This window comes from Megascapheus bottae, chromosome 26 (assembly GCF_031878675.1).
Source record: "Megascapheus bottae isolate mThoBot1 chromosome 26, mThoBot2.hap1, whole genome shotgun sequence".
Taxonomy (NCBI): domain Eukaryota; kingdom Metazoa; phylum Chordata; class Mammalia; order Rodentia; family Geomyidae; genus Megascapheus; species Megascapheus bottae.
Window position 1 is genome coordinate 21,462,740 of NC_143534.1, and position 17,796 is coordinate 21,480,535.

At 41.0% G+C, this 17,796-nt stretch overlaps 1 protein-coding gene across 6 annotated transcripts in view; it reads right to left on the bottom strand.

Annotated features, from left to right (window-relative positions):
• Positions 1–593: 593 nt before the first annotated feature.
• The window catches only part of Nrp1 (neuropilin 1), a 148,569-nt gene continuing 131,366 nt past the window's right edge, over positions 594–17,796 (bottom strand). For 4 of the 6 annotated variants that reach the window (XM_090319115.1, XM_090319114.1, XM_090319113.1 and 1 more), the window contains 6 exons: positions 17,606–17,665; positions 12,705–12,842; positions 7,516–7,787; positions 6,472–6,568; positions 3,817–3,867; positions 594–1,934 (listed from right to left, as the gene is read on the bottom strand). In XM_090319115.1, coding sequence (XP_090175241.1) covers positions 1,645–1,934; positions 3,817–3,867; positions 6,472–6,568; positions 7,516–7,787; positions 12,705–12,842; positions 17,606–17,665 — 908 coding nt within the window. In that variant the 3' untranslated portion in view covers positions 594–1,644. The remainder of the gene's footprint in view (positions 1,935–3,816; positions 3,868–6,471; positions 6,569–7,515; positions 7,788–12,704; positions 12,843–17,605; positions 17,666–17,796) is intronic. The other 2 variants (XM_090319119.1, XM_090319118.1) reach the window with 1 other exon arrangement.

The window sequence follows — 17,796 nt, forward strand, 5'->3', positions numbered from 1 at the left end:
ATTCCCCTTCTCTTAAAATCCTTCATCCCTTAACATTAGGATTTATAGTTTCTTTCTTAAATTAACTGTTCTCCATTCCACTTCTTTTGTCTGACTCAATATTAAAACAAGACGGTTCTCATAGGGCATTTTTGCATATTAAGATGTAAAAATTCCATATTATTTAGAGATTTTGGAAGTTTTATTCCTTCCTTCCTTTGGGACTGACTTGAAGGCGAGTTAGCGTTATTTCTTCTCTCGATGCATTACTATTCCCATAACTGACAGACAAACAGCTTAAGGAAAAAAGATACTGTCACTTTAACCAGTTAACAAGAAAACCAAAGTTAGACTTTGGAGGGAAAAGTTAGGAATTCCCCCTTTATTTATTTATTTTAAAACATAAAGTCTAGTAAAATGGTTTGCCATTGCCAGCCGGTTAAAGCTGCAAGGTTCTTTTCTGGACAATGGCAAATGCTTAAATTCTAAGAGGGGAAAAAGACAGAGAGGGAGAGATAGGGGGAGAGAAAAAGGGAGGGAGGAAGAGATAGAGATAGAGATAGAGATAGAGATAGAGAGAGAGAGAGAGAGAGAGAGAGAGAGAGAGAGAGAGAGGGAGGGGGGGAGAGAGCCAAGAGTTTACATTTGAAAATACATTCCATATGAAAGAACAATAAGAGACTATTGCAGCTTTATACAAAAGGGTCAAGAGACATGAAGTTGAACTATAGAAAAAAGCAGAACAATTAAGCCACGTTGCCAAATCTTCAGAGCCCTTGCCTTTCCCAAGCTGGGAGGGGCTGACGTCTCACACTAAAATATACTTTCTTCCTAGTCAGTGGGCCAATAGGTTTGATTGGTGAGGGCTTTCCCTAGCCAGAAACAGAGCGGATCAGTAATGAAGTACAACAAACCAGTACAAACAAAAAGGCACTTGAGAGGACAGAGACAAGCCAGTGCCAAGAACTTTTTGTTGTGGTTGTCAGCAGTGCACTCAGTGCCAGTGGAGTCTAGGTGTGGGGTATGGAGTTCACAAGCACGAGGTTTAGTACAACACTGGAAAACATCAAGAAAAAGTTGACGGTATTGCTTGGTAAACAGAGCTGACTCACTAGATCGGTACTGAGCCTACAGTACTTTAAAAAGAAAACAGCCTAATCCCTCTTTGCCTATGCACGACGTGGGGGCAATTTCACACAGGAACAACGTCAGAAGTCCACTGAAATGCAGTGATGCCCTATGGGCTCCAGGTGAGCAGGTCCTTCAAAGGGGCCCCCACTGAAAACACTTGGTGCCAGCATCTTGGATTTTTGCAGTTTCTGAAAAGAATCCAGCACAGGAAGAGAGAAAGAGAAAGGGAGGGAGGAATTGAAATGAATCAGTAAGTCAATCCTACTTGGTCTCAACACCAGCATCTGATTATTTATAGGAAACCAAGGGAAGAAAGCTGACTGTGCACATTTCTGATTGTTTCACACAGCTCACTTGTTCACGTCTGTCGGCCATACTCATTGAAGCTCCTGAGAAAAAGCCTGGCTCGGCGGTATCAACACACTTATTCCCAGCCCGGACAGTGAAAGCAGATAGCACAAATTCCCCACACGCTCCACTTTTCCTTCTACGAAAGTCCTCTGATGCCCTGTGTCTTCACACTTCTGTCCACCTTCATGCCTCTGAGTAGGTATTCTGTGTATTCAGTTTGTCTTTTTTCAACTTCACTCCATCCACGAGTTCAAAGTTATAGTTCTCCAAGGCAGACAAGTTTCTTTCTGACATCCCGTTGTGCCAACAGGCACAGTACAGCACCACCCCGCACACAGCCCCCAACAACACCCCCAGTGCACTCATGGCAATGATGGTGATGAGGATAGGGTCCAAGGTCTTCAGTACATTGCCTGGCTTTCTGGAGATGTTCTTGTCACCATCCCCGTCACCCTCATATCCTGGGGTGCTCCCTAGAAAGCAAAACAAGATGGGTGTCATGAATGCCATCAATGGTAGGCAAGAGCAGATGGAAAGATCCAGCAGAAGAAAGGAAAATAGTTAATTACATGCTGTCTGGCTGGCTGGTCTGGCTGTCTATCGAGCCATCTACCTATTGGATTTTATGTCTGAGCAAATGAAGAGTGAAGATGTGGGAGATGAGAATTCTGGGATTCCTCCAGACAAGCTTGGCACAGGAAAACAACTGATTCTGCATCAACAGTGAAGATTATTTGTTATGCTTCTATGCAGATTGCATACAATCACCACTGCTGCTAGGCTCTAAATACTCAAGCCTGTCTTAACCGTGTGTGTGTGTGTGTGTGTGTGTGTGTGTGTGTGGACAGTGGATTCAACCAATCATTGTGCATATGTCTGTTTCCTAAACCAGGCAGGCAGAAGTTTTGAGCACTGCACTGTGTTGTTTGGGGGTAGAGGCCCAGCCTGGCTTATACCTCTATTTATTTCCCACTTGGAAAAGCAGGCAGACAGGTGAACAAGGACCCTTACAGTCTGCAGTACTTTCACTGAAGGAGAGATGTTTTAAAACCTAGGAATGCTCGCTGCTGTCATGTGCCAAAGGTTTTGGTTGCAATCATGGAACTTTGTCTGCACACGGATGAACAGAAGACATCGAATCATGAGCAAACCCACATCCGTGGTAGTTTTGCTGGAGACAGTCATGCTGGTCTGCAGCCGAGTCACTGGGGACATGTTTTCTTTAGAGTGGAACATGAGAAGTTATTAACACGGGAGCTTTGAGCCTAATTACCTGGTACTGGAAACAGGGCTGAAATGTGAACGCGCGACTTGTGTGGTGTTTACTTAACGGCACTCTGATCAACAAAGATTCCAATCAACAAAAACTAAAAATAGGAGATGCCAGTCCCTGAATGAAGGAGAACAAGCCTTAGGGACATATTACTATTCTCTCTTGATGAAATATTATTTTGAAACAACGTCTAATAAAGTTTACATCTGAGTGGAGGTGTTGTAAGGGGCTAATATTTCCAACAGCACAATGTAGTATTCACTTGTCTCTGGTCTATGCCTGACTATATAGGACTATGTTTTTAATGATAACCCACGGGGTACAGGCACCGCTTACAGGAATTGTGAGTGATTCTAGGGCATGTGTCCAACAATCCTCAGTGCTGGCCAAGTGCAGATACCTCTGAGAATAAAATAACACCAGGTAATGCCTAGCTCTAATCAAATGTTTTGCATTTCATCACAAAACAGTGTTCAATAAAAGTTTCTGAGCTACCCACCTAATTACCTGGGTTATTTATATCTTGTGCCATTGTCTATAAAATGGTTGGGAGCAAATATACCCTGCAGGCATCCTGAGAGTATATGAAATGACATAATGTTGTTGTAAAGTACTTGGAATGTAGCTACTCAATAATATCACCATTAATGCACAGCTCCAGAAGGAAAGATGGATCAAGTGGAAGAGATAAACACAGACAGTGACCTCTGCTCTCTTACAGTTCTCCCTGAACACCAACCAGAGGCAATTAGTTGAAACTCATTTGAAATGAAGATGGTCTTTGTTAGCGTTCAGTTGTATAATGAGTGGTTCACTCCATCAGTCACAGAGCTCCGGCCGGGGCCAGCCAGACCCAGCATACTTCCACATAGCTCAACTACTTATCACAAATGGGCCCCATCTGTCTGTGGTTTAGGAGAGGCTGTGGCCAGAGGAACCAAGTTCCTAGCACTCAAGGCTTTGGACATAGCTGTTGTTATCATCTGAACTGCTTTGCCACATTACAATATATTCGTTCCAGCAGTTTCTTCATAAATATAGTGAAAGACAGGTTTTAATAATGGCAATCAAGGCATAGTTACCTGTTTCATCAATTTTATTTTCGGGGTTCTTTTTATCCAGGTCTGCCGGTTCTACCAAGTCAAGGGAAAATACAAAGAGATATTTGAACAGTCAACAAAATATGGAATTCATGGAACACACACACACATGCATACATGCATGCACATGTATGCACTGCTTATGCTGCTGCTGGACTCTCTTATATTTTTTTAGTACAGTTCAAATCAATAGCCGTACAGTTTATGTGAAATGACTGTGAAATTGGTGACATGAGAGTCACATGAAAATCCCAGTGGCTGTTAGCAGAGTGTGAACAGAGGGAACAGAAGTGGAGCTGGGCCTGTGGCTACCAGGCCATGATTTCTAGGTAACCAGCTTTCTTAGGGTGAGATGTACTGAGTCAGTTTTCTAGATGGCTCTGAAGTGAGAGACTCTATGTAATCAGAAATAAATGAATGAGTTGGGTGCTGAGGTGTCAAGCCTGTAATAGTCAGCATGTTGAGTTCTAGTGGACCTTGGTTTGAAGCCAGCCCAGGGAGAAAAATTCAGAGATTCCATTTCCAACAAACCAGCAAAAAGTTGGGCTGGAGACATGGTTCAAGTGGTAGAGCACCAGCTAAGCAAGCACAGGCCCCAGTACTGGCAGAAATAGTAGCAGTAGTAGCAGCAGCAGTAATATTAATAATAATAATAATAATAATAATAATAAATTGATGAGTCAATAAGTAAAGCAAATGAAATAAAGTTCATGGGAAAAGTACAGTCTCGAGTGAGTCCCTGGTGGCACCAAGGAAAACACTTCGTTCTCTGTTTAAAATAATGTGTAGCACATACCAGAGGTTTTAATAAGTATTTGCCATATGAACAAATGATGAATAGTAGATAATCTTATAGAATTCATAGCTAGAGGCTAAAAATATGTGTTTCATAATTATATAATTATCTTAGACCTTTTAAGAAAGTGCTAGTGTTGGAACGTGGGGCCTTAAACTGGACACAGTGCTGCAAGACAAGCATTGCACCACTAAGCTGTCTCCAGATCTTTATCTTAAATATTTTTTTTATTAATACATGAGTATCTTTCTGAGTACATGACCTGGTAGTATCTGCAGCTCAGAAGATGAATTAAATGAAAAGAAAAAGCCTCTTCACGTGCAGTGTTCCATTCACAGTTCCACATAAACTGCTTTGCATGTATTATGTAATCAATTAAAACCTGTTGATCTAAACTGAGCTTCATTTCTTTGTGGGGTTTGTTTGTTTTTTTTTCCCTAAGACTCACTATCATCACTCTCATCTTGAAATGGCAAAACCAATGATTTACTTATACTGTGGAATTACATGAAATACACATTTAAATCATAGGATAGATCTAGATATGAGTAATTTGTGAGAGAGTTGCTACTGAAATATTAAACTATCATTTTTGTGAAAATTTGCTAAGTAGTGCAATATTAAATAGATTTCCTTACATAGAATGAAAAAGCAGACCTTTATTCACTGTTCCTTATTTTTTCCAGTTCCTACAATTGATAGGGCCAAATTATTGCCACTTCAGGGATTACATATATTCCATATATTGTATAATAAAAGCTTTGTAGGTTACTGAAATGACCAAAACCCCATTATGACCAACAAGCTCCTTTGTCTTAAATTTGCCCCATAGGCTTATTCTATTTTGTTATAATTAACATCCTATTATATAATGATATATAACTAAAGTTTAAGTGTAGTAAATGGAGCTTAAGACTAATCTCTGAGCTATTACATTGCCATTAGTGATACAATTTGTAATTATATACAAAGAACTAGGGAATATGAATTGGTTTTCTATGTCAGACATTCCTAGGTCTTACCATAAAGACCAGCTTTAAAATACTAGGCAGAGTTTGTGAATTGCATTGATCCTTTAAGTCATTCTGGCTAGCTTTCAAGCCAGAAACATCTACTTATCTGCAATAAAGCAAAGAATGTTGGTTTCTATGATTCATTAACAATGAAATGTTAATTAAATTCGCCACGATCAAACATTTCAAAGGCCTGCTGTTTTGTTTATGCACTCAGATATGTGGAATGATCCAGATGTCTAAGCTTTCTACTTTTCATCAAAATGTTTTGGTATGCCAGATATAACTTTGTAAACGGAGTCTTTCTTCTTGTCTTTGGATTCCACACTATTTATGAAGTTTGGAGACATCAATCAGACCACATTAGATGGTGGAAATGCTTAAGGCAAACTGACCTGATTTCATGCCCTATCTCACTAGCATATGAATTTCATATGCTATGCATGGAGTCCACACTTGAATTTGAGTCCAGATTAGTAAGACTGTGGCTGTCACATTAAAGAATATGGCTAGGGACATCCCTTGGTTATCTCATATTGTTACAATATTTCACCTTGTTATCTGATATATTTTATATGTGCTTAATTGGTTATTTGAAATTGGACAGGGAAGGGGGGAAATTAAGATGAGCGGGGGGGGGGTGGAGGGTGGGAGGGAAATGGGGACCATGTCATGAGAAAGGGTATCAATGTTTGTGAAGTTATGCACCTTCTATCTGGTGAATATAATGTAACCCTTCTATTAACAATAAAAAATTTTTAAAAGAAAAAAAAAGAATATGGCTGGGGAGAAGATCATTCTTGTTTTTCACACCCTAATCACACTTACTTGCACAGTCTTCTTGGGAAATATGATTATTAATACTAATGTCGTCCACAGCAATTCCGCCAAGATTCCCTTTTCCAATTTCTCCCTCAAAAATCACCTAACAAAACGAGAATTCATACACAATATTTAAATCTTCGTCCCAAATAAGTGTTTTCAAAAATGCTTGCTAAGGCTTCTGAAGCTATGTTCACACAAACAAAACTTGTGATTTTCTTTCACAACAGTCTTCACTCATCAATCCACGCCAGCTGTGTGGTGGTGACATGAAACATAAAACTTGTCCCATTTTTTTTTTCTTGTGCTGGTACTGGGGTTTGGACAGAGAGCCTTATAAAATCACTTGGCTTTTTTGCTCAACGCTGGTGCTCTACCACTTGAGCCACAGCCCCATTTCTGGCACTTTTCTGGTTAATTAGAGATATGAGTCTCACAAGGTTTTCTGCCCAGGCTGGTTGCACACCACTTCCTCATCTCCTAGCCTCCGAAGTGTGAGCCACTAGTGCTGCGCTCTCACTTTTTAACTTTTTAAAACAGGGTCATAGCAAATCATATGAATGATGGCTGTCACGACTCAGAAACAGATTACAAGGACTCATTTGCTCCTTCGTCCCTAATAAACTAGTTTGACTCGTATAAGTCAGAAGACTGTGAAACATGTCCACAAGGTGAATATCTTTATGGAGAAGTTTGGGTTTTAGAAGCACCAGATCAAAGCTGGACGCAGGTGGCTCATGCCTGTAAATCTTAACGACTCAGAAAGTTGAGATGTGAGGCTCGTGGTTCAAAGCCAGCCCTGGCAGGAAAATATGTTAGACTCTCATCTCCAGTTAACCACCAGAAAACCAGAAATGGTGGTGTAGCTCAAGGAGCAGAGCAATAGCCTTGAGCTCAGAGACAGCGCCCAGGCCCAGAGTTCAAGACCCATGACTGAATAATAATAATAATAATAATAATAATAATAGTAATAATAATTCTTGCATCCCTGAAGCCTCCACACATTGCCCTGGTATTTTAGAGGCTGTTGCCTCTGGGGAAAGGCCATACCTGGTACAATTTCAGAGATTTGTGGAGCAAGACACGTCCTTCTTTCCAGTGGTCTCCCTGGTGACCAATGGCCATCCAGACCAGCTGGTCATACTCCTCAGGTTTCTGGTAGCGCAGTTTGACCCTCAGCGTACCCACGTGGGACCCAGACATGTGGTACCAGAAGGTCATGCAGTGGGCAGAGTTCTGGGAATAAACTACAGGGCTCACCAGACGAGCCACCTTTCCTTTCTGATTTTCATCAGCTTGGGAATAGATGAAGTTCCCATCTCCTGCGATGGCAAACAAACAAACAAACAAAAAAGTGTTAGGGCAGATCAGGTCTTAGAAAATCTCTTCTGACCCACGTTTTAGATGCTTCTACAGTACCCATATTAAATAGAGACATGCGATGCACTGATGTGGATTTTGTCTTTGTATTTGTCATCTGGGAAGCAGAGCTTCTCTTGGCTGATGGTGTTTGACTCACCATCACTTCCTGGTGATAAACATACTGTAAGTTTTCCAAATAAGCGAACCATCGTCTTTTCCAAATTCTGTTTATTTTCATTTCGTTTATATGAGTGGCCTATCATTTCCTTTAGTCTACCCAGAGTTTGATTATTCACAGTGAGCCCTAATTCTATCCAGTATGCTTCTGACTCAAGGAGAAAGAAAGGTTGAGGAAAGGTTTCGAGGTTCATTAGTGCAAGCCACTTGGGCAACAGAGGTACTCGCGGAATCACAAAGAATGACTCTTGGCTTTGCTTTTAATTACTCCCCGAGGAACTCCTTACTTCTGCCACCACCTGATCTAAACACACGATCATGGCTCACTGTTTGATCTGCAAATAGAAATCATGGACTCTAATGCCCTACCTGATGTAAGTGTGAGTGGGATATTGGGGCCTCAGTGGACAGCGGGATGTTTTGTTGGTTGTCCCAGGGACCTAGTATCTGCCAGGGACGTTCACATTGTGCATATGTGGGCACATCTACTTTGCCTGATTGACAGTGTCAGCGCTGTCTCGGTGCAGGTGGACGCATTAGTGGTCGGCTTTCTTCCCTTGCCTCTGGGCCTTTTAAGATTCCACCAGGGTGCTATTAGTAAAAGCCAGTGGATTTCTGGGTGCTGATGGCTCACAGCTGTAGTCCTAGCTACTCAGGAATCTGAGATCTGAAGATTGGAGTTGGTAGCTATCTATGGCAGACAGATCTGTGAGACTTTACTCTCCTATTACCCAGTCAAAAGCTGGAAGTAGCGATGTGGTTCAAGTGGTTAGAGTGCTAATTATGTAAACACAAAAGCAAACCACCATCAACAAAATACAACTCTCTCTTCCAACCAAAACTCAAAACAAAAACAAATAGACCCCATCCTGCATGTGCATCCAGTGTCAAGACTGGAGTTGGGAATGCTTTAGGGAAAAAGTGAACACATGTATTGAGCTCATATTCTCTGCCACAAAACTATCTTCCATAAAAGCTCTGTCCAAACCACCTCCTTTCATGCTATTAAAACAAGCCTTATTTGGGTATCAATTGCTCAACCTTGTCATCCAAGCTCCTCAGGAGGCTGAGGTAGGAAGATCGTATTTCACAGCCAGACAAGGCAGACAAATCTGTGAGCTTCTTCACTTAATCACTAGAAAGGTGGAAGTGGAAGTCGTAGCTGAAGTGGTAGAATGCCAGCCTTGAGTAAAAAAGAAAAGCTAAGCTAAAAGCACAAGACCTTGAGTTCAAGCCCTCCAATATCAACACAAAACAACACCAAACTAAAAAAACCCCCAAACTCAAAAACAGAAGTTGTTCTTCCACCTTTTGCATGCTATCTCTCACCATCATTGCTCTGCTCTGTTATCTACGCCCTTCTTCAAATGTACTTACAGTGGTTTCACACCCACAACCAGAGGATAAGCCCTTCCAGGGGAGGGTACCTTCTCACAAGCCCATGGTATAGAGTCCTTACTGAAATATTGTGCAATACAAATCAGCCCTCTGCATCTTTGAGTTCCAGAATCATGAGTTTAACTATGCTTAGACCAAAAATATTTCAGAAGGAAAATTGCACGTGTATCAAATATGTGCAGGCTTTTCTTGTCATTATTCCTTAAACAATAGTAGGAATTACAAGTGATCCAGAGATAAGTTAAAGTAAGCTAGAGTAGAGGTTGAGGAGGGCTCTAGGCAGGCATTACACAATTTTATATCAGGTTAGAATATTGGTAGATTTGGGACCTTCATGGCTCCTGCAGATTCGGAGGGACCTAGTACCTGTGACATTAGCAGAGAGCTTGCACACATTCTCTACTTCACTTTAAACCATCTTTAGATTAAGTATAAGACCCAGAGTGATTTAGAGGCCAATGCACCTAGTCGTTATACTATGTCATTTAGGGAATAGTGTAAACTCTGTGCATGTGCAGTATAGATGTGATTTTCCTTTTGAATACTAAATGTGAGTTTTGTTGGATCTATGGATATGGAACCCACAGATAGGGAGAGACAATGACATCTTCATCTCTCATGTGGAAGAGAAACTCAAATAACATCTGTGCAGGGAGTTAGGGAAAAGGGCCAGATATCAGAAATCCTCTACAAACAGGTATGTTTTCATTCTTAGAGGTCATATACACAAAAGCAAATAGGATTCAAAACTGGGCATTTAACCTAAACAGTAATATTTTTTTAAAGTCAACATCTGATTTGCAAAGTTCCAGTCATCATCATCATCATCATCACTATTATTATTTTTGCGACCGAGTGTTGCTATGTAGCTCAGGCTGGATTCAAACTTGTGATCCTTCTACATTGGCCTTGTGAGTGCTGGAATAACAGGTGTGTACCACTATACCTAGTTTCCAACTACTATTATTTTTAAAGTGCCACGTCCTATCTATATTTCTATATGTATATTATATACATACATGTATATAAATATGCCTATCTGTAAGCCTGTGAGCTGGGATGGGGGTAGGAGACTCTCTTCATCTAGGTTGTTTCCCTGTTAACAAGTTCCTGGCTTTCAGATGTCAGGCTCACCCATTTCTCTGAGATGATTGTATTTCCTAAGCTGTGAGAGGCTCTTTCTAAGTCAGGGCACACCCAACAGGACAGCCAAATAGATCTGGGCGGCTGGAGAGAGAACAAAGGACCGAAGTCCTTTGGAAGAAATAGCACTTCTCAGCTGTTAATCTAAGACAAGCGCGGAGCCTCCTTTTCTGATACTCTAACACATAAAGTGCTGATATTTTCCCTTTCAAGGGTTTTTATCACAGTACTGGGTCAGGAACTCTGTCTTCATTTTCTCAATTAGCACTTTACTTCTGTGAGCCTTTTAGCTTTTGTCTCTGGCTAACATAGCTTTTAACCTCCTTTGAATGTCAGATCCTACTGAGCCATTTTGCCATAGTTTGCATCAATTTTTCTACCATTACTGCCTTCATTTCAGCTAATTGCATTTAGTTAATTTGATGCCATTTATATGTACCGTGCCATTTACAGTCAAAGTATTTTAAGTTTTCTAAAACTGCTTGTCTTCAGATTCAATGGAACTGTCTCTGAATTGAAGGAGTCCAATTTTGTCCAATTTCCTTGTCATTCTCATTAGGCACGGAGGTAACCCTGGTGGAAGGAAGCTTATTCAACCTATTCAATGGTTACATTCACTGGGAAAAATGGGAAAGACAAAATAGGAAAGGCATTAAGTGCCCTCTGCCCAGCCATCAGCCCACAAACCCAGCAATGTAAAAAACCAGGATGGGGAGGGTTAATTAGATTTCTTAGTATCCCTAAATGCCTCTATGGGCCATCGTTTGTGAGTAAGCATTCCTTCACCAATGCATACAGTGGAAACACACAGGTTGTAGGTGTGTTTGAGTAAACATGTGTGTGTGCATGTGCATATGCATGTTGGGCAGGGCAGGGAAAGTTGGATAATAAAATGACTGGGAAAGAAACAGGATGAGAGATGGATAAAAGAGGTCCCTCGAGCAGCTGTTTCTGTCTCCTGACTCTTTTCTCCTCTTACTAATTAATCTTAGGAGGAAAAGAAAACAGAAGGTGGGATGAGTTTTGTGCTCGGGTGTGGTGAGGTTTCTTTTTTTTTCTTGGTCCTATATATTTATTTAGTTATTTATTTGGTCATTCGTTCATTTATTCATTTCAGTACTTTGGAACTGAATTCGGGGTGATAAGGTATGCTAAGCAAGAGCCCGACCTCTTGAGCTCCAAATCCAGCTTTTTTGTTTTGTGTCTTGTCCAGGACAATGGGCTAGATTTAGAAATCTTCCATAAATGAATGAGAATTTTATTTACTTTGTTCCACCTTTACTGTCAGAGCAGAGAAAGCAAGCATGAATTACTCCTGCTTATTGTTTCTTTAGTTATGAAATAAATGACATAATATACCTGGACATATATTCATTTGAAGAAAAGAATAACAGAGATAAAATGGGATGCCTATAACTGAAGTTGCTATATACACATGGAGTGTCCTCACTTTCATTTTTTACTATTGAAATTATTTTAAAATTTCCCTAATAAGAAGTATAAAATAAGTACTAATTCTCCCATCATTGTCCATTTTTTTCAAGAAGGCTAACCTATGGCCAAATTCAATCAATTTTCCAACTCCATGCTCCAGACTTATTCCCAGTAGGGACAGAGACTTTTGTCATTTCAGAAATGCTTATAGTATATTCTCTTTTTATTTGATTTTTTTATTATCATCTTTAAATAGCTGCACAAAGGAGTTTTTGCATGGCAGTTATGAGCACAGTATATAGTAGTTATCAATGCCATCCAGTGCCATTCATGTCTCCCCCAACCCTGTCTCCACAGGTTGCTTGGCTACACACACACACACACACACACACACACTCATGACTGAATTTGCCCACCCTGCCTTTCCCCATTTGCCTTCCTCCCTTTGCTTTCACCTTCCTTCCTTGTGCTGGACAATGCATGGCCCAGATTCCTGATATCTATAAACTGCAAATTCCTTGTTCCTCATGCATATACCACACTTTACTCCATATGTTTCTGTGTATCTGCATATGACCCTGTGTATATTTTCATAGCTCTTTCTCCCACGTATGAAGTGGTATTTTCTATCATTCCTGAATTCACAGGCACTAGAGACCCAGGCCAGTAACTTCTCATTCCACAAGTGTGAGTCACACAGGGAGCGTCGGTGCCCGTCTCGTTACCTGTGTGATCCTGAATGGGTCCTGTTTTGCTGGTGAGCACACTCCACTTGAGTTGCACGTGGTTGTCGTGTTCCCAGTGACAGAATGTCTTGTGAGAACCCCAGCCAAACTCACAGTTCAAACCATATGTTGGAAACTCTTCAGTGGGTGGGAAGGAAAAAAGAAAAAAAAACAGAGAAGCAGAGAGAGACAAATTTAATCATTTCAGGTCAAAAAGGCTTTTAATACATTCATGGCTAACATAATTTGTGTAATTTCGTGTCTGTTGGAAAATTCTGGGAAAGCCTCAAAAATCCAGGATTCCCAAGAAACCAACTAATACATAGCAATGTTTGCAAACTCACATTTACTATTATTATTATTATTATTATTATTATTATTACCCAGGGTTGTTTTTTAAAAAGCTATAGACTATCTGTCATATTGAGTTTAAATAAAATTTCCAGAAGGGCTACTTTCCAAGGCAGGCATATTACCTCTGCATTATTTCCACCATTTCCTCAGTATTTAATATGGAAGATATCCTGCTCTTGAGGATGCAGCACACAAATTGGTATTTATTAATAAAAGGACTCACGAACCTCTCAAAGCTGAAAATGTGACTTGGCAAACAAAACCCCTCACTCTAAAATACTGAGGCTCTCAGTATTTTTACCCCACCAGCCCATTGATGTTACAGGCTCTCGGTGTCAGAGCAGACAGAAATCCCTCACGCATTTTCTTGAAATGATTATTTTTTTTCTTCTGTACTTTCCATCGGGTCAATTAATTTCAGAATAAGTGTCTGCTTTTTGACTGAATTTCTAAATTTGCATATAAATTGTGCGTTCCACTTAAACCTCAATGCAAGGTCATATAAAGCCAACGCACATTTCAATAGCCAAGCATTTTCAGTTTTCTTTCTTTCTTTAATCTTTCTTTGGAAGCTTAAGAGAAAATTAATGGATTGATAGACATGGTGTTTTGGGTTCATTCCAAATGGTGATCTCAGACCACGGTACCTGTTAAAACTCAAAGCCTGGTTTTTTTTTTTTTTTTTTGACTCTACTACATTTTTGAAGGGAGCTGGAACTTTACAAGGACAATGAAATCAGTGGGATTTGAAATCTGTTTTTGGTAAAGGCACATGAACAATAGAAGTATTCTCAAGATAAAATTGTCCTATTTCTGTCCACTCCTTCATGCCACCCCTGTGAAGCCCCCCAAAGACACTGTTTCATTAATAAAGGACCTGGTTCCACAGTAAGTCGGAGTCAAGGCAGTCCACAAGATGGCAGTATTGAAACAGAAAGATGTCAAGGCCACCAGCCAGTTGAACTGAAGCCTCAAAAGAATCTCTCCACACAATAACGGAAGTCTGGTATTATGTATGACCATTGGGTCAGGCTGAGACCACATCTCATTCTGAGCTTTTCTTTAACTTGACCAAGAGCTTAATACATAATCTCTTGCTCCTGCCTGGGTATCTGATCTGAGTGTTTCTCTCCACCTTAACCATGGTGGGAGGACTTTATTTGTATTTTATTTTTGGTGGTGGTGGTGGGGAGGGATTTTCTACCTAGAATAGAAAAAAGACATCTCACAGGGTAGACAGAGCCAGTTTGAGTAAGTGAAGTAAGTTCTGAGTTGTATTTGGTATGCTTATGTCCAGTTAGTGCAAAAGGGCATGATTTCACAGCTACTGTATCTCTCCATGTGTATTCTCTCATAGCCATGAAACAGACTCCTTACAAGCATGAGAAATTCTTTAAATGTTACCACACTTGGTGCTTCATCAAGACTGAAGTATGTAGACAAAGCACACCAGGAGTTGAGCAAGCTCAAATGCCAATGTCCACCCTCTGAAATGTACTATTGCACAATCTCATGTTAGATGTTCATCCAGAAAATGTTAAAGTGTATGTGTGTGTGTGTGTGTGTGTGTGTGTGTGTGTGTGTGTGTGTGTGTTTTCTCCTGAAATGAGGTTTTTGTTTTTTTTGTTTTGTTTTGTGCTGGTCATGGGGCTTGAACTCAGGGCCTAGTCACTGTCTCTGAGCTTCTTTTGGTCGAAGACAGCCACTCTCCCAATTTGATCGAGAACTCTACTTCTAGCTTTTTGATAGTTTATTGGAGGTAAGCGTCTCACACTTTCCTACCTGTGCGGTTGTGAACCATAATCCTCAGATCTCAGCCTCCTTAGTAGCTAGGATTACAGGCATGAGCTATTAGCATATGGCCCGGCTGCCTTGTTAATACACCCAGTTTTCAGTACAGAAAACTGCAGTGTGATTTCATAAAGCATATGAACTTCAACTTTACTATGGCTGTGCTTGAAAAGGTGTTCCTGGCATTTTTCTTCCTGCCATGAATGGCAAGTTACCTGGCACAAGGATTTTATTTTGAATCTGGTATTCTAAGCTTCCTTGAGCATACTCGTTGCTTAAGCACAGCCTGGCTTTCAGGCCAAAGAGGTACTGAGGTCTCCAGCCACAAATTGTGAGCTGATGTAGGCTATGAAGACCTCTGGCGGATAAAGCGAAAGCTGGATTAATCATGAGTCTTTTCATTGCCTTCTGGAAGAGCATGAACCGGCTTTTATGCATCTGATTACAACCCAGATGGCATATGACTATTATAGGCCCACTGAGTTTATTGTATTGGTAGGAATCCTCAAAATGAAACCCAAGACTCTGCTCCAGTCTAGAATGGCTCTACCAAAGGAGGTTAGAGCTATTTGTGGGTGCTTGCAAAGAACGTGAAGCCTGTCGAACAAATCAGGGCCTCTCTTAACTGAACCTGACCATTGGATGGACACCCCAGAGCTGAAGACTGGCCATCTGGCTCTAAGCACTGAGTAGTCCTTCTAAAGCCTGTTCATACTCTCAGCCAGAAGGTGACAAGGAACAGCCCTTCCCCAAAGAAGGCCAGACAGTCTATTACTTTTTGATGAAGACTTGGAGATCAGATGGAGAACTCAGACAATGGTCAAGCAGAAAGCCAAGTCCACCTGTAAAAGGACCATTCCTATACGTATGCTGTGAGGTCCAATTGTCTGGTTCAGACAGTGGCAACAGTGGAACTTACTGGTTCTTGCCTTGTGTACTTGTACCCTCAGCCTCAGCAGACCTCAGAGAGTCTCAGTAGTCCCAGGGGACTGTCCCCCTGTCTCTGAGCACATGAATGGCCTGTCCTGATAACCTAACCCTTTATGAGCAGGAGCCATTCCCAGGCTTGCCATCTGAGGACATTTTCTCTCTTCTCTACAGCTGTTGCCGTTGTCTTTTTCTTAACTCTTTTCATAGGCAAGGAGAAGAGAGATGAGAAGAAACAAAAGAAATTCTGAGCAAGTTTAATTACCTCTCTAACAAGAGAAGAACCTAAAACAACAGCTGAGAAGTGTGTAATATTATGAGAACTTCATTAGAAGCTCATTTCCCCCTTTCCTATCCTTTCTCCAGAAAAACCATTCCAAGAGCTGAGAGCTTCTTGAAGGGCAAGCATCCCAGGGCCTTTGTCTTGGGGTCACTTCAGCTAAACACGGTCCCCTCACAATCCCCACAGGCCACATTTCATAACTTGAAAAGATGAGTGTATCTGGAGCTTAGGTGATCGTTCTTGTTACTATCTTTGGGTATTTGAGTCATGTGACAAGGCACAAATTTGGCAACTGGAACATAGCAGGGGGAAAACTCCGGGTTAAATCCAAGTGAAAGAGAAGTTTGTTTTGCAATTTAATCAGGGCAATGGTGACAGCATCCTTTAAGGAAGTATACTAATTAGATCAGTCCCTTTTACTTTCTGCCTAACTGGGGGAGTGTCACAGTGTTGAAGAAACATTGGTACACACCACACGCCCCATTAATAAATGGCTAGGAACGCAAGGCTGAGTGAACTTCAATAAAGGAAATGGAAGAGGCTGGAAAACTGACCTGCTCACCTTACTCTAATGATTAACTCTAAAGTATTTAAAACCTCTGATTGCTTACAAGGAGTTATTTCCCTTTGAGTGAGGAAGAAATGTCACAGAATACTAACAAAACAAAACAAAAAGGCCGAGGAGGGGGTTGGGGCAGGGAGATTTCCACACACAACATAGCCAGGCTTTAGCCAGACTTTACAAGTCTAGAGAAATACTATTAAGAAAGGGAAGAGGGGATCTGTTCTCCTGGGTATTCTTTTCCCCATGCATAATATAAAGCACCCCTTCCTGAACCCCGTTTTGTGGCATGCCCACTGAAAATGCTGTTGTAAAACTGCCAATTTTGCGGCAGGCAGAGCAGACAAACTTTGCATCTCAGTTTTGCAGAATTGCGATGAAAATAAATAGTGAGGCTGCTGCTGGTGATTTCCTTCTCTTCGAGTTTGCAAACACAGTCCACGTCCTAGATGTGCTACGCTTAAACAAAGTATGTCGCTCAGTTCCTTCAGTGGAGAGCTGGGATTGTCACCACTTGGCAATTACTGATGGGAGAAGGAACTCTCACTCTGCCACAGTGACATGTACATGAAAGGAAAGCCGTATTTATGGCTCATGCGTGGAGACCAGATGCTGTACTACATTTCTCTTAGAACTTGCGGGAAAATAAAAAGCACAGTCATGTACTATATTGAAGAACTGGAAAAGGGCAGATAAAAAAATCTATAATTTTTAAAATTATTATTTATGCCAGTATTAGGGCTTGAACTCAGTGCCTGGGCACTGTCTCAGTCTTTTTTTCTCAAGGCATATGCACTATCATTCGAGCCACATCACCCCTTCCAGCTTTTCATTGGAAAGAAGAGTTTTAGAGACTTTCCTGCTCAGACCCTCATCGCACATTAAACCAGGATACTCAGATCTTAGGCTTCTAAGTAGCTAGGATTACAGCTCTGAGCCACTGGATGCCAGCAGAAATGGAATACTTTATATATTATTTGATACCTGATTGAATTGTGCTGTCTATCATTGTAGGCTTCTCTGTGCTCAACACCGAGGTACCTCCTGAAAAACAAGATCAGAAACAGGAGGTGACCAAATGGAGATGAGTTTGTGGCAACAATGCATGCTTATGCCTCTGTGTATCATCCACAGGAAACCTCATCTTTATTTCTAGCTATGATAACTGTGTCACC